At 53.1% G+C, this 27,185-nt stretch overlaps 2 protein-coding genes and 2 long non-coding RNA genes across 9 annotated transcripts in view; 2 read left to right on the top strand and 2 right to left on the bottom strand.

The window, feature by feature from the left end:
* LOC130679088 (uncharacterized) overlaps positions 1 to 3,563 on the top strand; it is a 12,049-nt gene extending 8,486 nt beyond the window's left edge. The window contains exon 2 of the long non-coding RNA XR_008992049.1: positions 3,380 to 3,563. This is a non-coding gene — a long non-coding RNA (uncharacterized LOC130679088). The remainder of the gene's footprint in view (positions 1 to 3,379) is intronic.
* Positions 3,403 to 5,941, bottom strand: LOC118917302 (uncharacterized). The gene is made up of 4 exons (XR_008992050.1): positions 5,830 to 5,941; positions 5,282 to 5,340; positions 4,056 to 4,168; positions 3,403 to 3,536 (listed from the first exon to the last, which is right to left on the bottom strand). It is a non-coding gene; the product is annotated as an uncharacterized LOC118917302 (long non-coding RNA).
* Positions 5,933 to 21,074, top strand: STAT6 (signal transducer and activator of transcription 6). Of its 5 annotated transcripts, none has more exons than XM_057486807.1 (22): positions 5,933 to 6,165; positions 10,822 to 10,958; positions 11,323 to 11,474; positions 11,768 to 11,851; positions 12,276 to 12,414; positions 12,541 to 12,593; positions 12,793 to 12,941; positions 13,517 to 13,648; positions 13,778 to 13,966; positions 14,290 to 14,377; positions 14,493 to 14,615; positions 15,183 to 15,275; positions 15,596 to 15,802; positions 17,045 to 17,139; positions 17,233 to 17,369; positions 17,689 to 17,835; positions 18,034 to 18,097; positions 18,198 to 18,308; positions 18,499 to 18,582; positions 19,394 to 19,459; positions 19,547 to 19,675; positions 19,767 to 21,074. In XM_057486807.1, the coding sequence occupies exons 1-22, from the start codon at positions 6,002 to 6,004 to the stop codon at positions 19,954 to 19,956; spliced, it is 2,733 nt and encodes a 910-aa protein (XP_057342790.1). In that variant the 5' UTR covers positions 5,933 to 6,001; the 3' UTR covers positions 19,957 to 21,074. The 5 variants fall into 5 exon arrangements, with proteins under 5 accessions (XP_057342790.1, XP_057342789.1, XP_036750850.2 ...); XM_057486806.1 differs by having other exon boundaries at positions 12,739 to 12,941; XM_036894955.2 differs by having other exon boundaries at positions 5,945 to 6,165; positions 11,323 to 11,461; positions 12,739 to 12,941.
* On the bottom strand, positions 21,019 to 27,185 carry NAB2 (NGFI-A binding protein 2). 2 transcript variants are annotated; one of them, XM_036894958.2, is made up of 7 exons: positions 26,680 to 27,181; positions 24,394 to 25,267; positions 23,846 to 23,979; positions 23,466 to 23,517; positions 23,238 to 23,370; positions 22,838 to 23,029; positions 21,019 to 21,880 (listed from the first exon to the last, which is right to left on the bottom strand). In XM_036894958.2, exons 1-7 carry the CDS (start codon positions 26,760 to 26,762, stop codon positions 21,771 to 21,773), a joined length of 1,578 nt encoding a protein of 525 aa, XP_036750853.1. In that variant the 5' UTR covers positions 26,763 to 27,181; the 3' UTR covers positions 21,019 to 21,770. The 2 variants fall into 2 exon arrangements, with proteins under 2 accessions (XP_036750853.1, XP_036750854.1); XM_036894959.2 differs by lacking the exon at positions 22,838 to 23,029 and having other exon boundaries at positions 26,680 to 27,185.

Below are 27,185 nucleotides of genomic sequence, written 5' to 3'. Positions count from 1 at the left end.
GACCATCCTTGCACTGCTCCCCACCCACCTCCTTGCACACAGCCCTGGCCAACTTAGGCTCAGACTATCCTTGCCCCTCCTTGCTAGTCTGAAATCAGACTCTTGCCTAAGGATATTCTTCCTTTAACAAGATCTCATATATTCTCCCAGCTGCACAAGACAAGTGGTGACGGGAGCATCGGCGTCAGCCTGCTCTGGGCTCTCCATTTCCGATAGTTAAAATAGCTCCACCAAGGTCTCAGAGATGCATCTAGCAGCAAGTAACATAAGACCCAATAAAAATAAACTGAACAAAGAGTTCTGGAGCAGATCAGGGTTGATTGGCTCATCAAGAGTTTTCTACCTCTCCACATCACTTCTCTATCCTCAGTGGTTGACAGTATCTCCCCTCATAGTTGCAACACAGTTGCAAATGTTTCACATATGGACTTGGAATTGAGGAAAAACAAAATCTTTCCCAAGAGTCCCGTAAAGTCCTATTGACCAGGGGAATGGGAATACCATGATGGCTGGACCAGTGAGATTCATCCCCTGAATGCATGGGAAGGAAACCCCTGGTCAAAATCCAGACTTTGCCAGCAAGGGAGAAGGGCTTACTGCTGAGTAGGTACCATCAGTGCTTGCCCTGCATTTACAGATTCCTCTTCCATTTAAGGGTCAGCCATTTCACCTTTCATTAAGATGTGATATGTTGCCGGGCAACAGCAATTAGTATCCAGACTAACTGGGTTCAAATCCCAGATCTCTCTCTTGCCAGCTCTCTGGCCTTGGGAGTTTCCATTTGTAAAATCAGGGCTATCAGTGTTATCCAGTGGAGCTTTCTGTGATGATAGAAATGTCCCATGTCTGTGCTAGTATAGTAGCCATTAGCTATTGGCTATTGAATATTTGAAATTTGGCTACTGCATATGAAAAACTGATTTTTTTAAACTAAAATTAAGTATCCACATATGATTAGTGGTTACTGTATTGGGCACACAGTTCTATCTCATAGTATTGTAGGATCAACATACAGTGCTTAGATTTTTTAGTGGAAATTGAAATAACATATAAACCCTTACTAAGTGTTAGTTCTTACAATTTTTGCTGTCATCCACTGATGTCCTGGTCACTTGACCACACTCCCTACAGTAGTTGGCATCTAACTCACTGTTTCTTGTCCACTTCAGGTCTTTTGCAGACCCAGATGGCTTCAGCATCCATGCAGGAAGTCCTGCCAGCACCCTGGCCTCTTGATTCCCTCCCCTCCACAATTCCAGTGACTCACCTCCATGTCGCTATAGCTCCACTCTCCCCGGAGAGCTGGACTGAAATCTTACCTCCTTGTCTCTGACCATAACACTCTAGTTTTTTCTTTCCTTTGTGCCCAGGAAGACTTTTCTTTGGGTCTGCTGAGATTTCCAGTTCCTCGACTCTGTTCTTTTCTTACCCCCTGGTTCCTCATGCCTTTACTTTCCTTCCTAAGCAGCCTTCATTCCACAATGCTTCACTTCTACTCCTCCACCAAATGGCCTCCTCCCGTTATTATTAAACTTCTGCACTGTCCTCTTGGCTTCAGACTTAACTTTAAATCCACCCTCCACACTACACCTAGGTAGTTTCTCCACTAAATCTCATCATATTACTCACTTACTTAAATCCTGTGATGCTCCCATTGCCAACTACTACCCATTTCTAGAAGGTACCATGCTCCCACAGTATCCATGCTTTTGCACATGCTAGATCCTCTTCCTGTTTTACCTCTCCTCTTGTTCTTTGCCTGAATAACTCCTATTTTCCCTCCAAGATTCATTTTAGGTGTGGCCTCCTCCAGGAAGTTCTCTCTGATCTCCCCTAACCTCTACCTAGTTTAGGTGCCCCTCCAAAGTGCTCCCATAGCACCTTGTGCCTCACTGGAATCATATCCCTGATTATCTTGTAGTATCATTGTTTGTTAACTAATCTGACTCTCCCCTTAGCTGTAAAAGCCTGAGAACAGTCACCCAACAAATTTTTATTGAATTAACTAAATACAGATTTTGGGCAGATTGGTTTTGTTTGTTTTCCATCAGTTTGATTTTACTTTTTTAAAGGTGGGAGAGATATGAACATGCTTATAGGCTGACAGCAAGGAGACGTAAAAGTTAGAAAATGAGAGGTTGGAGATTTGGAGGATGCAGGCCAATTAGTGGAACAGTGTCTGAGGAAGCAGAAGGGAGGGGTCATGAGCACAGGTGGAGGAACATATCTTGGGCAGGAGCAGGGACAGAGACACCCTTTCCTCTAAGCCTGCAGGGAGGGTGCAGGTGCTAATAAGTATATCTGGGGGAGTTTCCAACTGATGGCCTCTGTTTCCTGTAATCTGAGTGGTGAGTTGGTATCAAGGTGGATGGAAATTTGGGGAGAATGGCAAAGGCCTGAGAGACAGAGCTGGCAAGGGGCCTGCAGCAGCTCCTCACACTCCTGTGACCTTTCCTTCTATCCCTCAATCCTCCACAAATCTCAGGACACTATCCAGTGTTCCCAAACATGGCACCCGTTCATCTTATTGTGAAATGTATTGAGATCCTACCATCAGTCCATCACTAAGTTTAGGCTTATATAAGAGTGTATGTAAAACATTTAGCCCAGCACCAGGTACACAGTAAACACTCAGTAAATGGTAGTCCTTGTTTTCACTCACACGAATGCATGTTATACTTTCAAGCTGCATAGCAATATGTACAGTATGATGTGAATTCCCACCCTCCAGGAGCTTACGTTCTTCTGTAAGAAGGATGTACCCATAAAATAATTGAAGAGCAATGCAAAGTGTTATGTGATGGTTACCAACACCCAAACGGTGCTTAGTTTTGCTTTTTTTAAATCCCAACCTGCACTAAAAAGTATTTTGTATCAAGATACATATATAAAACTAAAGCAAAAGTTTCATTAAACAATACTTATCCTTTGTGTGATGCATGCTGATATTTTCTACTCTATTCTGCTTTGTTTTAAAAAATGGTGGTCAAAGCTCACTGTAATGGGTTGAACTGTTACCTTGAAAATTTATATTTTCATATGTTGAATTCATATGTCCCTTGAAAATTCACATTCATATGAGGTACCCCAGTGCTTTCTGAATGTGATGTTATTTGTAGACAGGGTTTTTACAGAGGTAATCAAATTCAAATAAGGTCCATAATTCAAATGGACTGATGTCTTTATAAAAAGGGGAAATGTGAAGGGGGCTGGGGGCATAGATGAAATAGGTGAAGGAGGGAAAACATTAGTGAGAATGTTGATATCCTGATCACAGCAACAGTTACATGAGTGTATACACATGTCAAAAGTCATCAAGCTGTATACTAAGATTTGTGCATTTTATTGTATGTACCTTAATGTAAATTTTTTTTTAAAGGGAAATTTGGAGACAGACTGGCATTACAGAGAGAACACCATGTGAATGTGAAGACGGCCAAGAGAAAGACCTGGAATGGATTCTCTCATAGTCCTGAGACTGCGGAACCAACTCTGCCACTGCCAACACCTTGATCTTGGACTTCTCGCTTCCAGTACTGTGAGACAATAAACAGCTGTTAAGTTATCCAATGTGTGCTTTGTTACAGCAGACATAGCAAACTAATACACTCTTCAGACTGATTTTGTGACTCACTGTTGGGTTGCAACCTATCATTCACAGACTACAAAGTTCTTCTTATCTATGCTTTCTCTTGTGCAATCTTTCTAGCCACTTATGGGGATTGCAGGGCCTGAAGGAGGGTGAGGCAAATCACTCACTCTCAGCGTTGTGCCAGTGGGGGTGTCATTACTGAAAGTCTGGCCCACTCTGCAGTTGCATGACCTAAAGATGAGGCCCTCCTTAAATTTGCACCCCAGACACCACCCCAGGCTAGGCCCTGTGAGGCAGTTCCAACTACTGTTCCACTTGAGGGGTTGATACACAGTCACCACGCTTTTAAGTGGAGTTGGACTCAAGCCAGACTTGCCTCTAAAGTCTGGGTTCTTTTCATAGCATCCCAGTGTCCCCCCATTGGTGTAGTTAGAGAAGATGACAATAAATACTGTTTTCCTACCAGTACTTGATCCTTGCCTTCCTACTTCCCAAAAGGAGCCATAGATAGAGGCTGCTGCCTTCATTCTTCCCCTCCTCTCGCCAAAGTTCAGGGGACATTGGGCTTCTGAGACCCTGAAACGGCAAAGCCTGAATTCAACTGCTGTCTGTGGAGGTCTGCAGGCAGAGAGGACACCTGGAAGCACGTACAAAGTGCATGTGCCACAAAAGCCCTTGCGATCCTAGCATAGCTTGGCTGCACAAGCCCATGGACAGATTCCTGCCTACCATCTCCACCCCTGCTCTCCTTCCTCCTTAATTCACTGCCTTCCAGATACAGTAAATACATGAGCACATAGACCTCCAATAGGCTCCATCTTTGTGGCGGTAATATTACCCCCGAGCCCAGGGACCCCTATAGAGGAGGGCGACCCTTCTATCTTCTTCATGCCTGGTTTATTCTAGACCACAAAAACAGTGCCTGACTTAACTACGTGCCAGGCATTTTCACATTTCATTCTCACAACTTTATGCATTAAGGCTATTATTTGCTCCATTTTATGAATGGTTTTATGGATGACAAAACTGAAGTACAAAGAGTAACTTGTCCAGAGTTCTGCAGTTATCAAGTGTTGACCAGATGATCTGAAACCAAGCAGTCTGTCTCCAGAGTCCCAGTACTTGTTACACTCTGTTGCCCTCCCCCCACCCCCAGCACACATGTTCACGTGCACTATTGCATTCACATGCCCATCCACATGGGACCAGGAGGGAGGAGCCGGGTTTGGGCTATCAGTCTAGGCACCAGGGGGCAGCACAGGCCTAGCTTTAACCTCTTAGCCGATCCCTGTTTGGGGAGAGAGGGGGAGTAGATGTCTCCTCCCACTTTCTACAGCACCGCCCCCCGCACCAGAGACCACCCTCTCCACACCCTATGTCTCTGGTTTGGGGGCATGAAGGTCTCTCTGGGTCCCTTGGCTTTTTCCTGCTCCTCCTCCAGCAAAAGCTTCAGAAGCCATCCACTCGTCATGATGACTCAGAAGCTGAGCCAGCCTGTGTGTGTGTGCGTGTTGCACGGTGACTGCATGTGACTTGTCTGTGAGCTTGCCCACATGTGTGTAAGCATGTCTGTATGTGTGTGTGGTCTTGTGGCCGAGTAAGTTGTGCATGTGCGGGTTTGTTTCTGGGTGTATCCCAGTGTTAACCCCAGAAACAGGAACTTTGACAGGCTGCACAGCAGATTCATACTCAGACTTGTCCCTTCGGACCCTGCAGGCTGTGCCAGTTCCGACCAGGAGTGTAGCACCCTGTGAGAAGGGGGCAAAGACGGTTTTCAGTCCAGGAGACTCGTTCCGGAGTCTTCCAGAATTCTGAGCTTTAGGGTCTTCTCCTCCACTCCCCCCCCCCTCAGTGGTCACGCGACCTCTAAGGCGTTCCCTGCCAAGAAGGGAGGGGAACTTTGGAGTTTGAGCTCCTTGGCCGCTTTTCAGGGTCCTCCACTGGAGGGAGCGCAGAGCCCAGAGGGATTTTGCTTTTGCAGAGGCCAGGACGAGCCCAGTCCCTCAAGAGCCCCAGACACAGGGCCCTGTGAGAGTTTGAGTATGGGAGAGGCAGTTTGGGACGGCATGTCTCTGCTTGGTATTAGGTGACTTTCTGGAGAAAAGTCGATACGTTTTGAGGGGACAGAGCAAGTGGAGACCAGCCTCCCCTGTAGCTTGGCCTCACGGCCCCCAGCCTCCGTCCTTACTCCCTCACCCCAAACTCCCCAACCAGGCACAGGAGGCACATAAGCTCACCCCACTTTCTTCCTCTTCCTCCTCCAGCCCACTTTCTCTTCTCTGTGTCGTCAGAGCTCCAGGGAGGGACCTGGGTAGACAGAGAAGCCGGAAACAGCAGGCTGGGGCAGCCACTGCTTACACTGAGGAGGAAGAACGAGAGAGGATTGCGTGTGCGTGTGTGTGTGTGTGTATGCGTGCGTGTGTCTGTGTCTGTGTACTTTCTTTTCGGTGGTGGTGGTGGTGGAGGGAGGGGGTGCTAGCAGGGCCAGCCCTGAACTCGCTGGACAGAGTTACAGACCCATGGGGCCTGGCAGTGCCTGCTGAGCGGGAGAAGACAGCAGAGGGGTTGCCAAGGTGAGGGGATGCCTCCGAGGAGGGGTGGGCGGGGGCCTCTGACTCGGCGTGGCGGGGTGGGCCGGCGGGGTTGGGGGCGCCTCTCAAGACCCTCCCCTGGGTGGAGTGGGTGGTCCCCTGGCGATAGTTTCAGGTGCTGTTGGTGGCTGGTGGTGTTGGGTTTGGCAGTTTCGAATTCTCAGAAGAGTCCGAGATGCGTACAGGCCCAGCGCCGCCACCTCCCCGCGGTGGGTGACTTTTTCCACACCCCGCCCCCGCCCCTCCAGGGCAATGTACAGGCAGGGAGAGGAGGGCGAGGAGCTGCCCCTCTGCCCTCGGGGGCGGTGGGAAGGGGGTGCTTTTCCCTAGAAGGCTGATGCCAGAGGGCAGGGGGTCCTTGACAAATCCCCAGCCTCTCCCCATCCAGAAGATTCCTGTCCAAGGGTGTGGCTGCGGAGTGAGCGAGCCCCAGATGTCGACCTCATGGTGCCCCAGAGGAGGGGGAATTTCCCCCTCAACCCCGCTCCACGCTCGGCTGCTGCAGAAGCCAGTTTTCCAGGCGGCGCGCGGCTAACCCTCCCGTCCGCGCTGGCCCCGCCTCCCGCGGTGGCCAACTCGGAGGAGCTCTTCCGACTTTTGATCCTGTGGTCCCACGGCCACGGGACACAGGAATCTAGGCGTCGAGGTGACCGGGTCTAGGCCACGCAGGGGCTGAGAGGATCCTGGACGTGTGCTTCCCCTCTCGAGGGACACTGGGCTGCCGGCCCCGCCCCCTCGCGCGGGGCTCCTCCCTCCCTGCGGGTCCTCTGGAGCTTACAGCAGAAGGCGGCGCTGTCCTGGCAGGCCTGCAAACCCAGCTTCGCTATTGGGAGGGGTTGGGGGAGAGCGTGCTTCCTGAGGTCTGGGAGTGGAGTGGGGGAGGAGATTTGAGGTCAGGGCCAGGCCAGGAGGCTGTCAGTCATCGAGGGGGTATAGAGGAAAGGGGGCTGCTTAGGGATCAACTCAGTCCCCTATCAGGGTAAGAGTAGAGGGTGCAAGGTCTGAGCACGGTGAGAAACAGGAGAGGAAGAGAGATGTGAGGAACGGGGTCCTACTTTGAATTTGAAACACAGACCAAAAGCTGGGAGTGGGTATAGAAAGGACTATTGGAGGACCTTGAGCTGAAGTGGGCAGGATTCTGCCACTGGGAGAAAAGGGCTGCCGGGAACAAGGGAGGGGGTTTGCAGCTGGAATCTCTAAAGATGGGGTGCCTCTGTTCTCCATCCCTTTGCGAGTCCTGGGGGAGGGGAGAGGCTAAAAGTGCAACAGGAGGACTTGGGATTACTGGGTTGGGGAGACCCAGGGAGTTTCCATCCCTACCCTCTCCCTCATCTTGGGGAGAGGGACAATATGAGAAACATGAATTGGGAGACCCCTGGGAAACCACTGGTTTGCCCACTCCACTTGGCAGCCCTCTGAGAAACCCCACTCTGCAGTCCTCTCTGCTGCTGGTCCCATCTCCTCCTTTCCTCTCTCCCTCTTTTCTTCTCTGCCATTGGCCTTCTAAGCCCCTAGCTTCCCCTCCCCCAATTCTATGGTTTTTGCAGGCCTGCAGGCTTACCAAACCACTTTTTTTTCCAATGGCTCTCATCTCCCTGAGTTCTCTCTGCTTTCCCCTTTCCTGGATCTTCCCTTCCTCCCACAGCGCCCTCCTCTTAAGATGGTGGGATCTAGATGGGGAAGGGATCCTAACAGCACAATGTAGTGGTTAACCCCCCCACGCATATTTAAGTCCTGATTTCCAAACTTGTTTGCTAAGTGGCCTTGTCAAGTTAGAGAACCGCCTTGGAACTCAGTTTCTTCATCTAGAAAAAGGGATAATTATATATTTGAAAGATTGTTGTGAGGCTCTGAAGAGATACAAGCATACCTCGTTTTATTGCAGTTTGCAGATACTGCGTATTTAAGGTTTGTGGCAGCCCTGCATGGAACAAGTCTATTGGTGCCATTTTTCCAGTAGCATTTTCTAACTTTGTATCTGTGTGACATTTGGGCCATTCTCTCAATATTTCAAACATTTCATTATTATTATATTTGTCATGGTGTCTGTGATCAGTGATCTTTGATGTCGCTATTGCCATAATTTTGGGGCAACACAAACCATGCTGATAAAAGATGGTGAGCTTAGTCCATAAATGTTGTGCGTGTTCTGATCGCTCTGAAGACCATCTGGCTGTCCCCTGTCTCTCTCCCTCTCCTGGGCCCTCCCTATTCCCTGAGACACAACAATATTAAAATTAGGCCAATCAATAATCCTACAATGACCTCTAAGTGTCTAAGTGAAAGGAAGAGTGGCATACCTCTCATTTTAAATCAAAAGCTAGAAATGATTAAGCTTAGTGAGGAAGGCATGCTGAAAGCTGAGACATGCCAAAAGCCAGGCCTCTTAAGACAAACACTTGGCCAAGTTGTGAATGCAAAGGAAAAGTTCTTAAAGGAAGAGAAAAAGTGCTCCTCCAGTGAGCACATGAATAAGAGTGAAATGGCCGTATTGCTGATGTGGAGAAAGTTTGAGTGGTCTGAAGAGAAGATCAAACCAGTCACAACAATCCCTTAAGCAAAAGTCTAATCCAGAACAAGGCCCTGACTCTCTTCAATTCTGTGAAGGCTGAGAGAGGTGAGGAGGACAGGCTGACTCTCTTGTTAGGGGCTTATGCACCTTATGACTTAAAGGCGAAGCCAGTGCTCATTTACCATTCCAAAAATCTTAGTGCTCTTAAAAATTATGCTAAATATACTCTGCCTGTGCTTCACAAATGGAATAACAAAGTCTGGATAACAGTACATCTGTTTACATGGTTTGCTGAATACTTTAAGCCCACTATTGAAACCTATTGCTCAGAAAAAAGATTCCTTTCAAAATATTATTGCCCACTGACAATACACCTGGTCACCCAAGAGCTCTGGTGGAGATGTACGATGAGATTAATGTTTTCATGCCTGCTCACACACGTCCATTCCGCAGTCCATGGATGGAGGAGTAATTTTTACCTTCAAGTGTTACTATTTAATAAATGTATTTCATAAGACTACAGCTGCCATAGATAGTGCCTCCTCTGATGGATCTGGGCAAAGTAAATTGAAAACCTTCTGTAAAGGAATCTCCATTCTAGATGCCATTAAGAACATTCATTCTTCTTGGGAAGAAGTAAAAATATCAACATGAACTGGAGTTTGGAAGAAGTTGATTCCAACCCTCATGGATGACTTTGAGGCATTCAAAATTCCAGTGGGGGAAGCATCTGCAGATATGGTGGAAACAGCACGAGGACTAGAATTCAAACTGGAGCATGAAGATGGTACTGAATGTCTGCAATCTCATGATTAAACCTGAACTGATGAGGAGTTGCTTCTTATGGATGAGTGAAGAAAATCGTTTCTTGAGATGGAATCTACTCCTGATGAAAATGCTCTGAAGACTGTTGAAATGACAACAAAGGATTTAGAATATCATGTAAGCTGAGTTGATAAAGCAATGGCAGGGTTTGAGAAGATTGACTCCAGTTTTGAAAGAAGTTCTCCTGTGGGTAAAATGCTATCAAACAGCATCACATGCTACAGATACCGGTCGTGAAAAGAAGAGTCGATTGATGCAGCAAACTTCATTGTTGTCTTATTTTAAGAAATTGCCACAGCCACCCCAATCTCAGCAGCCACCACCCAGAGCAGTCAGCAGCCATCAACACTGAGGCAAGACTTCTACCAGCAAAAGAATTATGACTGGCTGAAAGTTCACATGATGGTCAGCATTTTTTAGCATTAAAGTATTTTTGAATTAAGGTACATACATTGTTTTTTAGACATAACACTATAGCACATCTAATAGATTACAGTGTAGTGTAAACATAACTTTCATACACACTGGGAACCAAAAATTCACTTGGCTTGCTTTATTGTGGAGGTCTGGAACCAAACCCGGAATATCTCTGAGGTATGCGAGTAATGAGTTCAGTGTAATGCCTCATACATATAAGTGCATAATTAGTGGCAGCTATTTTTGCTCTACCACCCTCTTCATCATCTATCCTGGTAATACTCAAATTATCCCTTGGAGCCCTGGAGTTTTGAGGGGGTTGATCAGGGACACCTTTGGGGTCAGGAGGTGGGGAAAAGGAAGCCTGCCACACTTGCTTTCAACAGAGAAAGCAGATTTACAACAGAGGTTTACACTTGACTGTAATCTATTAGATGTGCTGTAGTGTTATGTCTAAAAAACAAGGATTCTACAAATTCTGCTGCTTTCAAAAGTTTGGAAAGAAAGTTCTACACTTACCTGAACCTCAAATTTTATAGATGAGAAGAGTGAGGCCCATGGCAGGGAGGTTCTTTTCCCAGAGAACCAGAGCCGGGTCTAGAGTTGCAACCCAAGTCCTCTGCTTTTTCTCAGAGAGCTTCCCCCATCTCCCCTGTCTTCCCACCCCTCTGCTGCAGCTCAGCTCTTCCCAGCCCATCACCCCTGTGTCTGCCATGGAAGGGGTAACCTTGTCTCATGCATTGGCCAAAGATGTCCCTGGTCTGGCTGCGAGTGGTGGTGGGGATATTCTCCCAGAGGTCTGTCACAGGATGTCGCTGGCTGCTCTGTAACATAGGTTGGCTTTCTCGGGCACCTCTCAGAGTGGCCTTGTTCCTTTCCTCCAGGCACTCTCTGAACTCCAGATCATGTCTCTGTGGGGTCTGGTCTCCAAGATACCCCCAGAAAAACTGCAGCGGCTCTATGTTGATTTTCCCCAACACCTGCGGCGTCTGCTGGGTGACTGGCTGGAGAGCCAGCCCTGGTGAGTCCTGCTGTCCCACGCTGCTCCTCTAGGCCCTCCCTGCCCAGCTTCTCTCTCACTGGATTTTATCTGCCCCATTTTGGGACTTGGGGCCCATTATTCCATGTGTGGCAGCCTAGATTTAGTGGGAGTCTTTGCTGCATCTACTAGACTATGCATGTTGACACGTGGAGTCCCCACCCTGTTAGAAGGCTGAGCCAAAGAGAGAGGAATTCAGGTCTGGGGCAAGGGCACTTCCCATAACAGCTGGAAAACTGGGGATTTAGGGGCACAGATGAGGGCTGCAGTAGGTCTGAATGGAGAATAGGAGTGGGTGGAGTCAGCAGAGCAGACCTGAGGTGCCCCCATCCCGATCTTCCTGCAGGGAGTTCCTGGTCGGTGCAGATGCCTTCTGCTGCAACATGGCCAGCGCCCTACTTTCCTCCACTGTCCAGCGCCTTCAGGCCTCAGCTGGGGAGCAGGGGGAGGGGAGCACCATTCTGCAACATATCAGCACCCTGGAGGTGGGAGCAGGAGGTGGGAGCAGGAGGTGGGAGCAGGAGGTGGGGACAAGGCTGGGGTGGGGCCAGAAGTAGAGCTGGGGGTAGCTTTGGGCACTGGAAGAAATTGGCTGGATGCTGGAAGCACATTGTTCCTGTGGTTAGCTGTTAGCTAGCATGCAAATCAGATTTTGAAAGTATGTAACTGCATGAAAACTTAGAGTTCACAGCTACACTGCCCTTCAGTGCGTGTGTGAAGGGGTGTGGACTAGAGGGCGAGCAACATAGTAAGAACCAGGCTAACCCTGTCTACCACCTCCATTTCTACAGAGCATATATCAGAGGGACCCACTGAAGCTGGTGGCCACTTTCAGACAAATACTTCAAGGGGAGAAAAAAGCTGTTGTGGAACAGGTATTGTGATAACCCCGCACCCCAACTCACCTCCCTGAATTTCTCATGAGCCATGAGAAGCTAGAAGGAATTTGGACTTAAGGGAAAGCTCAGTGTTCTAGGTCCAGGATGACCAAAGGGGGTTCCTGGGATCAGAGTGAACTTCAAGCCATGCAGGGGAGCTTAAAATGAGGGACCAAGGGTAGTGAAGCCTGGGAGGAGAGAGCAAGGGGTAAGGAGCTGATTCTGCTGAGAGAAGTCTTATCCCTGGAACATTCCACAAGGTCTGGAAGAATTATCAAAAGGGAGAAGGAGAGCCAGACAAGGGAAGTGGCTTGTCTTTTTCTGTAGAGCATAGTAGCAGGTACCCCTTTGGGGAGTAGAGGCCAAGTGTAAGGGGATGGGTAGAGTTTCTCACCTCTTGGCATCTGTCCTTCTTGTGCAGTTCCGCCACTTGCCAATGACCTTCCACTGGAAGCAGGAAGAACTCAAGTTTAACACAGCCCTGCGGAGGCTGCAGCACCGAGTGGGGGAAATCCGTCTTCTCCGAGAAGCCCTGCAGCAGGGGGCTGAAGCTGGCCAAGGTGGGAGCCTGGGCCTGGAGCTCTAAGAGTGCTTTGGGGAGTGTGTGGGAGTGATTCCCTCTTAGACCTCCACCATGACTGAACATCAAATCTATCTGTACCCCTGATTTCTGTCCCTACCTTCAGTACCTCTGCACAGCTTGAGAGAAACACCTGCCAATGGGACTGGGCCAAGTGAGGTGAGTAATGGGCTGAGAGTGGGGATTGTGTTCCAAGTGCAATCTTTGAGGGGTCTCAAATCTCTGGAGATTAGACCTCAGAGAGACACAGACCGCAATGGGGCAAGGAATGCCAGAGGGGTGAGAAAGAACATACTATCCTTAGGAGCAGGCTGAGGAGGCAGTGTGTGGCCCTGGCTCAGGTCGTCCCTGCCCACAGGCCCTGGCCACATTGCTGCAGGAGACCATCGGTGAGCTGGAGGCTGCCCAGGCCCTGGTGTTGAAGAGGATCCAGATTTGGAAACGGCAGCAGCAGCTGGCAGGGAATGGTGCACCCTTTGAGGAGAGCCTGGCTCCACTACAGGAGAGGTTGGGGCAGGGCTGGCGGGGGAGGGGCGCAGGGGCTACGCACCTGCTGTCCCTGCAGGAGGACCCACGGGTGTGAGATAGAAAAAACAGACGAGTGGGCCTTGGAGTGGGCCAGGATTCAGGGGAGCCAGTTGTAGCAGAGCTGTGCACACTGCTGTTCAGTCTTGTCCTTTATAAGCATGCCCGACCAAGGGGGCTCTAGCAGGAGCTCACCCAAACGATGCTTTTCTTTTCCAACCCTGAGCCCAGAGCCTTCTACTTGGTCTATTGGATGAGGACACCTTTCAGTTTGCACAAAAACGCCATGGGTGCTGGCAGCTGATCTGGGTACTAGAGCTTCAGGGAAGAGGTAGCTGGGTTTCCACAGGGGGTCCAGGTACTGAGAAAGAATCTTCTATCCAGAGCCAAAGAAGGCCCCAGAATCCCTTACGCCCAGGTGTCTTGCAGCCACACACATTGCCACTCCCACCCCTCCACACACACTGTCCTGCTTTCCTCCTGGGTTTAGAGAAAGGGGGTTTGGCTGGAGAAGGCAGCCTGAATCCTGTGCCCCCTGACCACTGTCCTGGCCCCAGGTGTGAGAGCCTGGTGGACATTTATTCCCAGCTGCAGCAGGAGGTGGGGACGGCTGGTGGGGAGCTTGAGCCTAAGACGCAGGCAGTGCTGATCAGCCAGCTGGATGAAGTCCTGCGAACCCTTGTCACCAGGTATGCCCTGCGAGCTTCGAGCCTGGCCCAGAGCAGACCCAGGAAGGAAGGAAGAGGGCTGGAGCTGTGGCGGAGGACAGAAGAGCACCCAGTTGCTAACTCCCCTTGTGTCCTCCTCGCTCCTCCCAGCTCTTTCCTGGTGGAGAAGCAGCCCCCACAGGTTCTGAAGACTCAGACCAAGTTCCAGGCTGGGGTTCGATTTCTGCTGGGCCTGCGGCTCCTGGGGGCCCCAGCCAAGCCTCCACTGGTTAGGGCCGACATGGTGACCGAGAAGCAGGCGAGGGAGCTGAGCATGGCCCAGGGACCTGGGGCTGGAGCGTAAGCTGGGGCTGGAGGAGGCCTCTTAGGGTGGTGGAGGCCAGAGGAGCTGGGAGGACTGGCACCACAAAGAGCAGGGTGATGAGGAGGGGACCGCGGGATGTGGGGACCCTGAATGGTCAAGTCAGAGGAAGGAGAGGGGCCCGCCTGGGTGGCATTGGGGCCTCACGATTTGGCCAAGATGGAGACTCCATCCTGAAGAAGCCAAGCAGGGAGATGGAGCTCTGGGGCCCTTGGCCATGCCCTTCACCATGGTCCTGAGCTCCTCCTCCCACCTGGCCCAGCCGCAAGGAGCCCACTCACTCTCTGACCTCCCCTGCTAGAGAAAGCACGGGGGAAATCCTCAATAACACCGTGCCCCTGGAGAACAGCATTCCTGGGAACTGCTGCTCCGCCCTCTTCAAGAACCTGGTGAGGGCTTCAGGGAGCTGTGGGCTGGGGTCTGCAGACTTGGGCTGTCCTGGGAGAGGGTGTTGGCACCCTGGTCTCTGCCCTCAGCCCTGCTCTCCCTCACCCTACCCCACAGCTTCTGAAGAAGATCAAGCGGTGCGAGCGGAAGGGCACGGAGTCTGTTACGGAGGAGAAGTGTGCCGTGCTGTTCTCCACCAGCTTCACACTTGGCCCCAGCAAGCTCCCCGTCCAGCTGCAGGTGAGCGGAGGCCCTGGCCTGCCTAGTCCAGGCCCTAGGCCCCACGTGCCACACATGGAGGCCTGGGTCCTCATCCCTTGTGACTCCCATACCCGTGTGTGGCAGGTGCTCCGGGGCCAGGGTGAGCCAAGGGGCAGGAACAGGAAGTGCATGCTGGGAATAATAGTGTGGTGGAAACCAATGCGGTTGTACCCTTTTTATAGGCCAGGGTGCTGTTTTAAGAACAATACTCACACACTTGATTTTCACAGTAACATTATGAGGTAGGTACCATTACTAGCCTCATTCTACAGGCGAGGACGCTGAGGCAGACGGATTGATTAATTTTCCCAGGTTACACAGCTCCTGTGTTGGAGCTGACATTTTAAATCTGGAGGTCTGGCTCCCTAGCACTGACTCACTTTTCTACAGGGAGGCCCTAATTGAGCTCCTGAAAGTGTTTGATAACATACCACGATCTTTCAAATATGTTGTGTGAATCCGATAGCTTCCCCATACTCTTGGAGCCAGCCCAGGAGGAAGTCCCTTGTCCCAGTAAAAAGAACCCCCTTTCCTTATCCCCTGCAGGCCCTGTCTCTGCCTCTGGTGGTCATCGTCCATGGTAACCAAGACAACAATGCAAAAGCCACCATCCTGTGGGACAATGCCTTCTCTGAGATGGTGAGGAAAGACCTGGAGCAGGGGCAGGAGGTAGGGTGGGCTGTGACATGGGGGGTGCAGGCTGGTGGGACAGCCCGTTCAAATGGGAGTGATCTCCACTCCTCAGGGACCTGCCTTCGTACTTCTGACCTCTTTGCATGCCAGCCTTATGATGTTGAAGTGTCCTAAACTACTGTTGCAAAAACACTATCTTTGAGCATGAGCTCAGGGGCACAATGTCTGGGAGGGGTAACCTTGGGGAGGTGGGAAGTGTGAAGGCCCTCCTGAGGAAGAACAGGGATGATAGCCTGGGGCACCCTTTCCTTCCCCCCTCACCTCAGGACCGTGTGCCCTTTGTGGTAGCTGAGCGGGTGCCCTGGGAAAAGATGTGTGAAACTCTGAACCTCAAGTTTATGGCTGAGGTGGGGACCAACCGGGGACTACTGCCAGAGCACTTCCTCTTCCTGGCCCAGAAGATCTTCAATGACAACAGCCTCAGCATGGAAGCCTTCCAGCACCGTTCTGTGTCCTGGTCACAGTTCAACAAGGTCATTCCCCTGCCCTTTGGACCTCCCATCCTCACAAACTCTTTATGCCTGGGCCACTCAGGGCCTCCCCAACCTCAGCCCAGGAACTGACTGTTGGGGTCTTCACTATGCCTGGCATGTCTATCAGGAAGGCCCCTGTCATGACCCAAGCAGGAAAACAAACCCCTCAGCTCCAGGGGTTGGCCTGGAGCCTGCGTCCTCTGGCATCCTTCAGATTTTGGGCTGGGGGCCCTCTGTCCTCCCCCTCTTTACCAGCGACTGTCATGACTTACCTAGATTATGTGTAAACACAGTTCTGACTCAAAATGACTTTGACCCATTGGGAAAATAGTTCCTATTGTAAAAACCTGGATGAAGTTCCACAAGAACACATGCAGTAATACTGGCTACTGTGTGCTGATAGCTGACTATATGCCAGACATTGCACTCAGCACTTGACGTATGTTACCTCATTTAATCCTTCCAACATCCCTTTGAGGTAGGTACTATTATTATCCTCACTTTACAGACGAGGAACCTGATGCTCAAAGGGGATACATGGTTTGTCCAAGGCCTCACAGCAGACAAGTGGCATGCCTGCGATGGAACCCCATATTTCTGACTCTTGCTTTTAGCTACTAGGTTTTACTGCCTCCAAAATAAGTTGTCTCTGGACTGGGTCTGTTACAAGAGCAGCGGAGAAAGATCTTGGTTTCTTGGTTGATGGCTAGCTGGGTAAATGCAGTCGTGTGCTGCTCTGTTAGAAAAAAAAGTGAAGGTTGAAAAGCTCACGTGACCAGAGGATGTGTTAACAAAGGGAGCAGGGCATTCACACCCAGGAAGCCACCTTCTCTGGATCCCGCTTCCGCCAAGACTCATTAGGGAGGGGTGAACCCCAGGGTTACAAGGGACCCCACACCAGACTTCCTGGGCTAAACATGAGCTCTTCCTCTAACCAGCAGTGCGGACCTGGGCAAGTTATTTGAATCTGACCCTTCTGGGTTTTCATTTCTCCATCTGTAAAATGGGATAGTTAGAGGACGTACTTCCATAGGCTTGCAAAGATCAGGTAAATTAATTTATGGAAAGGGCTTAGAATAGTTCCTGGAGCACGGTAAAGGTGAGTGTTGGTTGTCATTTTTTGGTCCAGTTTGGTCTCTGCGCCCTGGGACTGTATCATGTGGACACTCGGCTCAGTGCCTGCGACAACCCCTCCAGCTCTGGCCCTCCCGTGCCCACACCAGCTCCCCTCTTCTCCCACAGGAGATCCTGCTGGGGCGTGGCTTCACATTTTGGCAGTGGTTTGATGGTGTCCTGGACCTCACCAAACGTTGTCTCCGGAGCTACTGGTCAGATCGGTGAGTCCCTGCCTCGGGTGGCGTGAGCAGCTGTGCCCCCAGCTCCCACTCCACACCCAGTGCCTCCAACCCTGTCCTCTCCTCCCTGGCCAGGCTGATCATCGGCTTTATCAGCAAACAGTACGTCACTAGCCTTCTCGTCAACGAGCCTGATGGAACCTTCCTCCTTCGCTTCAGCGACTCAGAGATTGGAGGCATCACCATTGCCCATGTCATCTGGGGCCAGGATGGTGAGGCCACCCCAGCCAGTCCTCTGCCTGTGCCCTCTGGGGTTTCTTCTGGGAAGGAAATGTCTTGACCTTCCTTGATGACAACTCTGGTCTTCAGGAGGCTCTTCCTTAGGTCCAGCTTCTCTCCCTTCTGTGGTCTGAACGTCTACCTTCTCACTGTGGGCTCTGTGGGAATGGATTGGAGGCTTTCCCCACCTCAGGACCCCTAGTCTGGCTCCTCTCCCCGTTGCCTTGATAGATTGAGAATGAAGCCTGTGGTGGGGTGGTGGAGGGGAATAAAGTCTGGGCAGGGGCACTCAGGGTCTCATTCCTATTGTAGGCTCCCCGCAGATAGAGAACATCCAGCCATTCTCTGCCAAAGACCTGTCCATTCGCTCACTGGGGGACCGAATCCGGGACCTTGCTCAGCTCAAAAACCTCTACCCCAAGAAACCCAAGGACGAGGCTTTCCGGAGCCACTACAAGCGTGAGCTGGAGCTGGCAGTTCTGACTCCTTCCTGTTACCCATCCCCACCCTGCTCCCAGCTGCCCCCGCCCTGCCCACTATGTGTCATCCCTGATTTCTCTCTCCATTTTTGTAGCCCCAATTCTCCTACCCACCCACATTTTCCATCTCCCTCCTAACCCTGCGTGCTCCACGGCTTTCTTTCCTCCCCCACAACAGCTGAACAGATGGGTAAGGATGGCAGGGGTTACGTCCCAGCTTCCATCAAGATGACTGTGGAAAGGTGAGTGGTGGTGTGAAGGGTGTGTGGGGCCTGGTACTTACTTGCAGGAAGCGGTGGTAGCATGTCAGTCACCCATACCACGCCCCCTTCCGGCCTCCAGGGACCAGCCACTTCCCACCCTGGAGCCCCAGATACCTTCCATGGTGCCCACTTACGATCTTGGAATGGCCCCTGATTCCTCCATGAACATGCAGCTCGGCCCAGATACGGTGTAAGGAGCTTGAGAGATGGGGATGGGAGGGGTCTGTGCAGCCGGGCTCTCAGTGTGGGCAGCTAGGAGAGCTGGCACTGGGGCTCAAGTAGGGATTTTCCTTTCCACAAAAGGAAAATCCCTACCTTGAGGCAGGGCGTGGGGTGTCCAGGGAAGGGCTGATGTTAGGGGGTCTGCTTTCTTTCCCCAGGCCCCAGGTGTACCCACCACATGCTCACTCATATCCAGCCCTACCCCTGGAAGAATCGGTCAGTGTATTGCCAACCTTCCAGGAGTAAGTGGGAGAACCTCTTTGGAACTGGGTTACCCCCTGCAAGGGACATGGGCATTTGCCTTTGTTAGGAGAGAACTTCTGTGTGAAAGGGGCAGCAGAAGCTAACACCCCAGCTTCCGCCACTCCTCTGAGGCTTTAGCCCTTAGGGCTCAGAACCTCCCAGCTAGGGTTCCAGCTCCTGCACTTACTGACTGGCAAGGTTCTTAACTCTGGCACCTCAGCTGTAAAATGGGGAATAGTGATACAGTAATCCCTTTCTCATAGGATCGTTGTGCAGGTTGGTTAATATGTGTGAAGTTGAGCATAGTACCTGGCTCACAGCAAGAGTTATGTAGGTATTTGTATCCTCTCTCCTGCCCCTGAAATCCACTGTCATTTATCTGCAGTCTTGATTTTTATTTATTTGTCTGTTTTGGCCTTGCTTTTGGCCTTGAAGTGGCCTAGACATCTTTGTTCCCCAGGCAACACTCAGGTGCTTTACTAACTCTTAGTCAAGGCACAGCATATCCCCTCTCAGGAGTTGAGGTGGGGGTGGGGATCAGGGGGATCTAGCACCATCAAAGTTCAGAGTCCAAGGCAGCATTAGGAATTAGCTAACCCAGCTCTCCTCTCCTCCTCCCACCCCACTCCCAGTCCCCACCACACACACATTTTACAGATTAGAAGATTTAGCTCACAACTAGAGAAGGCTCGCCGAGGGCTATGCCTCAGGATAAGGACCTCGAACTTGTTGCTATTCAGTGGTCTTGACTTTGCCATACTGTCCTTGCCCAATCTTCCTTTCTGACTATGCCCTCCTTCCTGTCTCCAGACCTCACCTGCAGATGCCCCCCAGCTTGAGCCAGATGAGCCTGCCCTTTGACCAACCTCACCCTCAGTGAGTAACCACCCATCTGGATCCCATGCTCCCCATTCATTCCTAGCCTCACTCTTCACTCCTATCTTACTTTTCTGGTCCCTGCAGGGGCCTGATGCCATGCCAGTCTCAGGAGCATGCCGGGTCCAGCCCTGAGCCACTGCTGTGCTCGGATGTGACCATGGCAGAAGATAGCTGCCTGAGCCAGCCAGTTGGAAGTTTTCCTCAGGGCACTTGGTGAGTGGTGGCCTGGGAGCTGACGGCTGGGTGGGGGCTAGAGGAGTGGGTGCCAAGCCTACCCCACTGCTTCTCCCTTTCCTCTCTGCAGGGTCAGTGAAGACATGTTCCCACCCTTGCTGCCTCCCACTGAACAGGACCTCAACAAGCTTCTCCTGGAGGGGCAAGGGGAGTCAGGGGGAGGGTCCTTGGGAGCCCAGCCTCTACTTCAGCCCTCCCCCTATGGGCAGCCTGGGATCTCAATGTCCCACCTGGACCTAAGGGCCAACCCTAGTTGGTGATCCCAGCTGGAGGGGGAACCCAGAGAGACAGCTCTTTCACCCCCGCAGACCTGCTCTGGACATCTGCCCATGCTCCTGCCAGCAGCAGGTGGGGTGCCCCCCACCCCCATCTACTTCCTGGCCAAGAGGAAGACTGCCATAAGAATGCACAGTGGGTGGAGCCCATCCACATCTTCCTTCCTTCCTACCACACACCCGTCCCCACCTTCCAGAACTGGAAGAGAAATGCAGGTTCTAAAGTGAGACACACCACAGCACGCCTGCACATGCAGAACACACAGCTCTCCTTGGAAGATGGGAATGAGCAGGAAGGGGGCTAAGCAAGAGCACAGTTTAGGGCATGGAAGGCCTCTCCACCCACTCCCAGCCAGGGCCCAGGCTGCATATGTAGAAACATGCAGACATGTGCACATTTGCAGTAGATAGGATGGAGGGATGATTCCCAGCCTGGGGTGATGGGAAGCTGTACAGGACACCCTGGGTGGGAAGAGGGGGAGGGTCTGTGCGTCTGGTTACTGATGTGGGTTTTGTCCAGATTAAAAAACAAATCCCAAACAGCCCCAAATTACTGTCAGTCAGATGTCTGGTTATGTGTAGGTGATTGGGCAGAAGCACAAGGGCTGTTTGTGTAGAACTGTGTGAAAGTGTGTGTACCTGAGACATGTTAATATATAGATGTCACATGTTACTTGTATGGCCACATAGAAAACATGTCTGATTTTGCCTGAGTGACACCACAAGTTTGGAAGTATAAGACACTGCACACACACCAGTGAGTGTGCTTGCCTCTTTGATGTATGCTAACTGCAATGTACTCAACTTTGAGTATGGCTTTGTCCAGCTGGGTCTATGTGGCTGTGTCATCTGTATGTGGCTGCAGCTTCAGTGGCCAATCTTGCATGGAGGTAGTGGGTGAGTCTGGGGCCCAGGCACGGGGTCCTCTCAGTGTATGAGGGGGCCTACCCACTGCTTCCTTCCTATTCCCCATCCTTCTTGCCAGCTTCCTTCCACTCCCCCATCCCATACCACCCTTTCTCCCTCTTTGTGGTGGGGGGTCATAGATCCTAAGCCATAAAATAAATTTTATTTCAAAATAACAAAATAAATAATCTACTGTACACGATCTGAAAAGAAAGATGCTCTAACTGCTCAGACAGGTGCTGTGGTCCAGTCTCCAAGGGAGACCCTGAGTCCAACCCAGGCCTCCCCAGGGAGCCGGTGAAGGGGATCCTACTCCCACCCCCCCCAAAAGGGAGGAGGGAAAGAATTGCTGAGGACTTGGGGGAAAGATGAGGATAGGTGGGCAAACTGCAGCACTTGTTAAATTAAATAAACAAACTAGAAGCACAAAAATGGGGGAGGAAAAGATAGGAGGAACAAGTCCAGTGCTCCCAGGCCCCCAGTTCTGGGGGGAAACGTTTCCATTTTTAGCTGCTGGACCTTTTCAGGGAAGTCCCCCTTTCCCCCATGTCCAAACTGAGTCCAACTGCTCACACCACTGGTTCAAATTAGAGAGAACAGGAGTGTGTTGTGTCAGGGAGGGAAGAACCCCAAATGCCCTGGGGGCAGAGTCCTTGCCCCATTGTTCTAGGCAAGGGTGAGGGGGCACCACACACCCTTCTTGTGTCCTCTCGCCAGGCCCCTTGCTCATTATTGCTTGAAGCTCCATAGTTCTGTGTCCATGGAGCAGGTGGGGAGGCAGGAGAAGAGCAGCAGCAGGATCCAGGCTGTGATGAGATGCCTGGGATTGAGGGTGTGAGGGTCTGTGTGAGCCAGAAGTCCGGCTCCTGGCTCTGATGACACCAGTCCACCCCTCACTGGCGGCTGGCCTCAGCCTCCACTTTAACGCTGCTCCTGCGACCTTCCACCAGAGCAGGATGGGGTCCTGGGGCAGGGCATCGGTCCAGTAGCCCTTCCTCAAACTCTGCAGGGAGAAGGGGCAGGTTAGGAGGCTGTGGGGTGGATGCTGCACAGAGGGGTGGTTGAGAACAGAGGCAGGGTAGAACGAAGGCTGCAAAGATGAGCTTCATTTACTCAATTACTGCCTCTTGCCCACCATGTGTGTATGGAGGGGGGTTCCATACCCAAGTGTGTGCCCCCTCCCCTTTCTAGCTGTGTGTAGCTCTCTGTCTCTGCATGTGCCTCTTTCTCCGTCTCTCCCGCCTCCGTTCTGCTGGAATTTCTGGTTCTGTCAGGAGCTGTGGGGGCGGCTTGGCTCTGACCTCTCCCCTTCCCCCCCTCCCCAGGCTCTGCCTCCCCCATTTTATCCCTGGCCCCCTCCCAGGCCCCACCCACCCTACCATGCCCCCCGCCAAGTTTCTTAGAAGCCAAATCAGGGGGAATACAGGAAGCCAGCCTCCCAGCTTCTCCCCCAAGAAGAGCCCCCCTTCCAGTCCCCACCCCCACTTCCCACCCACACGCAGTTTAAAAATACCAAGCCAGGGTTGGTGGCTTTGTCTGCTGCATCACTCTCAGCCCAGCCGCTGCCCGGCCCTCTGCTGGCCGACTCCCTCTTCCCCGTCGGCACACAAAGCATCCCCCTCTTGGCTCCTCAGCTTCCACACTGGGTAACCTCCCCCACCCCCCAAGTCCTAGACTGCTCCACCCTCCTGCCCTGGTGGAAGTTATAGCCAAGTTTCCCTTCCTGCTTCCCTTCAATGCCCCATTCACAGAGTCCCAATAGGGTCAGACTCTCCTGAGAGGGAACAGCCCTACACAGTCCTCCTCTCCTCAGCCCAAGGCCTGGCTGGCTGGAGCCTGACCCTCCTATGGCTCTGAGGACTGTGCCCCTCTTTCTCCCACCTGGCCCTGGGGACACCAGGATTGCTATGTGGGCCTGGGTGGTGGGGGTGCTTGGGGACAGCACTGCTGGCTGCCTCACCTGCGAGAGGTGGCTTCGCAGGCACACAGGGGCTGAGGCGGCCCACGCGGTCATGGGAGACGAGGCGGGCTAGCCGCAGCCCCTCATCCATCAGTGTCTGCTGCAGGATGTGGCGGCTCCACAGCCCATGGGCTGGCAATGCCAGAGGCAGGTCAGCAGGGGGCGGCGTCAGCCTTGGGCATGACCCCACAGCTGTGGGCATGGGCATGGGTCAGATAAGGGACTACAGTCATGGCAACCCCCACCCTCAACCACCCAGCCAAACCCATAGGCCCAGGCCCTTTTGCCCCCATCCAGCCAGGCCTCCCAACCCTGTTCCAGGCAGTTGCTCCCTGGCTCCCTCCTCCCACACCCTCCATCCCAACACCGTAAGAAAAGAAGTGTTCTGATGCACACTTACCCTGCAAGTGTCCATCTAGACTCTCCCCAGACAGGCTAGCGCTGTCTTCCTCCAGGCTGGGGCGGTATGGGGGTGCATAGGACTCAGGGCCTGGGGGAGGTTGCTGGATTTCAGAGTGACTTTGCTCTCCAACCTGTGGATGCCCCAAATGAGGAAATGAGGGCCTGGCAAGGGAGGGGGTTGGGGAAAGGCTATGCTAACCCCCTTCGTGCAGCCTGGAAAACCTACCTCCTGTTTTAGCTTCTTGAGTGGGGGGCCTCCCAATTCTTCAGAGTGGAGCCTGCAAAGATGGAGAGGAATAAGAAGGGTGCGGGACACAAGATGGGTGGGGCCCAGAACCTGGTGAGGGGCTTGCATTATTTCAAAACTCCAGAAAGAAACTGGCTGACCAGGAGTCTCCAAATCGGCACTATTTTTTGTGGGTGGTCAGAGGGAACCTGAGATAAATGGAAGGAGGAATCAGACCTTAGATAAGTGGATTTAGCTAAAGACAGGCCATGTAGGTGGGTTGGCAGCAGGCCTAGAGGTACCTGAACTGGAGATTAGGGTGTAACTCAGCTCCTTGGCAGGATTCTAATCTAGGAAGGACCTGGAGAAGGGAGTCTCACCTGGAGCCCTTCAAGGAGGACAGGTAGGTGCTCTCTCGGGCCACCTGGCGTGACAGGGAGAAGAGCTCCACCCTGCGCAGTAAGAGCGTGTTGTCCCTCATGCAGAACTGGGCAGCAGCCTCGTTGATGGTCAGCTGTGGAGGGCAGAGCAGTCAGAATCCTCCCTCCTCTGCCCAGACCTCCTCACACCCCGTCAACCATCAGACAAATGAGGTCCCTCCATCAGATGTTTGCTTGGATTTTGACACAACGAAGGAGTTTTCTAAAGGAGGAAGACAAAGGCCAACACCCACAGCTTCCTAGGAACTCCTGGGGCCTCCTCTACTTCTGTGGGGTCCTGACCCCACAGGGCTGGACAGCTGGGCTCTTGCCTGTACCTCTGCTTTCCCCTTGGTAGTTGGGCTTTGGGGTGGTGTAGGGAGAGGGTCAGGGCTTGGGGTCCTGGTCAAGGGGCAATGAAACAGAGTTGGGGAGTGTGAGGGTTCTCAGAGGTAAGCAGGTTGAGGCTTGGGAGACAAGAGCAAAGCCTGGGAGGCTGGGGTCCTCACCTCATGCAGGCTGAGCTGTTTGCCCTCCCGCCGCTTAGAATCAAAGCGGCCATAGATGATGCTGTATTTGCGGATCTCCTCCTCCTTCTGGCTGTCATTATCGTCCATCTCAAAGATGTGCCCCACGCTCCGTGCTAGCTTCTTATTCAGCTTTAGCAGGGAAGTCACCTCCCCAGCATCCCCCCTTGGAAAGCTCCGGAAGATCCTCTCCACACTCTCCACCACCATGCGTACCATCTCTGGCTCCAGTCGATCTGGACCACCCCCAGCCCCAGCTGTTGCCAGCCCCCCAGCCCCAGTCCCTTCAGGGACTCCTCCCCCTCCAGGTGGGGAGAAGGGGGGTGAGCCAGTTTCCTCTTCTCCTCCTGCTCCAACGTCAGACTCTGGAGTGCTCCGGCCTGGCCAGATCCGGGGGTCCCCTGCCCCAGGTCCCCCAGGCAGTGGTGACAGCTTCTCTCCAAGTTCAAGGGGGCTCTTGGGGCTAAAACTTCGGGCACTGCCTGCCTTTTCCCCTGGGCTGCTGTGCCCGTTGCTTATGCTTCCTTTCCGGGTGCCTGCAGTCTCGGAGATCTTAAAGAGTGGAATGCTGGAGACAGGCACGGCAGGCACTGGCTGGCTGAAGAGCCCTGGATTGGTGGCCCACTCTCTCAGTGCCTTCTGCAGGCGTCGGACATGTAGGGGCTTGGTAGCCATGCCCACGAGTGCCATGATCTCTAGGAATTCCTCCTCACCAGCCTCGCATAGTTGCTGCACATCGTCCCCTCCCTGCTGGATGAAGGTCTCATAGTAGGAAAGGAGATTGGCGCGCTGCAGGACCCGGTACAGCTGCAGCTCCCCCAGGGTCCGAGGCAACGCCATGGCTCGGGCACTGGGCCTGAGAAGGAGGTACACAAGACAGAGAGGGGGCAGTCAGTGCAAGTCCCCCTGCAGGGTAACCCACAGTCACAACTGTCCTTTTTCTTGCCTGCTTTTCCCCTCTATTGAATGCTTTGTCTGCTCAGTGTCCAGGCCTGAGCACAGACTGTGAGAAACAGGTAACAAGCACAGCCATGCTAGTACCATGCCAAACTGGCCAGAAGAACCAAACCAGTCCAGTCTCTGCAGAAATCAAAGGCTCTTAGCTACCACCCTCAGTTTGTACTTTTCTGGCTCAGGGCAAGGATACCTTGAGTGTTGAAACCAGCCTGCACAACCCCCGGGGGGTGGAGGTGGGGATGGGGGTTGGATGAACCTCCCTCTCCAAAATACAATCCTCACCTTCCACCCTAAACACCCAGCAGTCACAGCATTACTCAAGGTGACTTCCTGCACTGAGGTGAATGTAGGACCCTTGTCGTCCCCACAGTGGACACCTGGGACCACTGCTGGCCAGCTTCACTCCCTCTTGGCATGCTGCCCAGGTGACTGAGAAGGAGGGGTGTGGCCCTTTCCTTCTCAGTAGCCAGGTGGACCCCTGCTCCGCTCTCTGAAGCTCTCCCCTGGATTAGGCATTCCTGCACACTCCTGCTCTTTGCCCCAGGGACTCTCCTCTCCCCCAGGCTGTCCAATGCCCCTCAGCTGTCCCTTCTCCCAGAGTGCCCTTCCTCACCTACTCTATAGTAGGCACGGGGGACGGGAGAAGTTCCTCAATTGTTCTGCTTAGGGGCCGGTTCCGCCTGTACACACTCCCATAGTGGTAGCGTCTGTGGGCGAAAACCGCCCCAGGGCTCCCGCCTACCCTTTTCTCCCTCATTTTCCACCCACATCTCCAAGTGCAGCGGCGGAAAGCTCCAGGCCCCTTGAAAGAGAGCCTGCACATCGATAGTCCCCTCCCCACGCTGTAAGTAAAGGTAAAGAAACAGGGAGGGACGCCCAAGGCATCTCTCTGTGCTCTCTTGGCTCGAAGGCGCCGGCTTCTCCCGGACCTGGGGCCCGCGCGCTCCGTGCCAACCACAGACTGAGCCAGCTGAGCCGCCCTCCACGGGCCCTGGTATCAGCTACAGCTCCTGGGCTTCCCCTGGAGCTTGGGTCCCCCACATTCTTTGCAGGGTCTCACATGACAGGTCATGCCCGCAGAGTAAACGGTGTGGGGGGAGTGGAGACTTAGGTACTATTCTTTCATATCCAGCTTCATCAGATTCCCTGCCTTCTCCCAGGGTCCCCTAATTCGAAGACGCACCCCCTTTTCCATCAGTCTCCACCCCCCACCCCCGTCCCCCTTTCCTTCGACCTCCGCCCTCCGGACCCCTTTCCGGAGTCCAGCTCCACCCATCTCCACTCCCCGTCGGCTTCCCTTTGCCCACTAACTTGAGTCTGGGCTGCGGGGTCCGGCGGGCGCTGTCCCCTCCGCCTGGCGGCTGCTCGGTTGTGGGAGAGGGCGCTCTGTGCATGGGCGGCCGGAGACCACCGGAGCGTCGTTTTCGATGACCCGCGCTCGGCGCTCAGACCGCGCTGCACTCTTCCCGGTGCGCGAGGCCGTGTCCGCCGCCGTCCGGCTCAGTCCCTCCCTCCACGTCTCCTCTCTCCGAGCCTCCGCGCCACTGTATGCGCCTCTGCCCCCCTCCCCAGCGGCGCTGCCGCCTCTCCGCGCCTCCGCCTCCGCAGGACGCACGGGAGCGAGGCCCGGCGCTTCGCTGGCTGCCAGGCGGGCGGAGGACGTGGGCAGAGCCGGGGGCGGAGGCCGAGGTGGGGGGACGGGAGCCTGTGCCTTTCGGCAGGCTGTGGAGACGCCGCGACCGAGAGACAGAGAGGTGGAGATCTGGGGAGCAGGAGGCGGGGGCGGGGACTCGGAGCCGGGGCGCCGAACTGGGGTC

Source organism: Manis pentadactyla, chromosome 10 (assembly GCF_030020395.1).
Source record: "Manis pentadactyla isolate mManPen7 chromosome 10, mManPen7.hap1, whole genome shotgun sequence".
Lineage (NCBI taxonomy): Eukaryota > Metazoa > Chordata > Mammalia > Pholidota > Manidae > Manis > Manis pentadactyla.
Note: the sequence above shows the minus strand (reverse complement) of the source record. Positions and strands in the feature narration are given on the sequence as shown.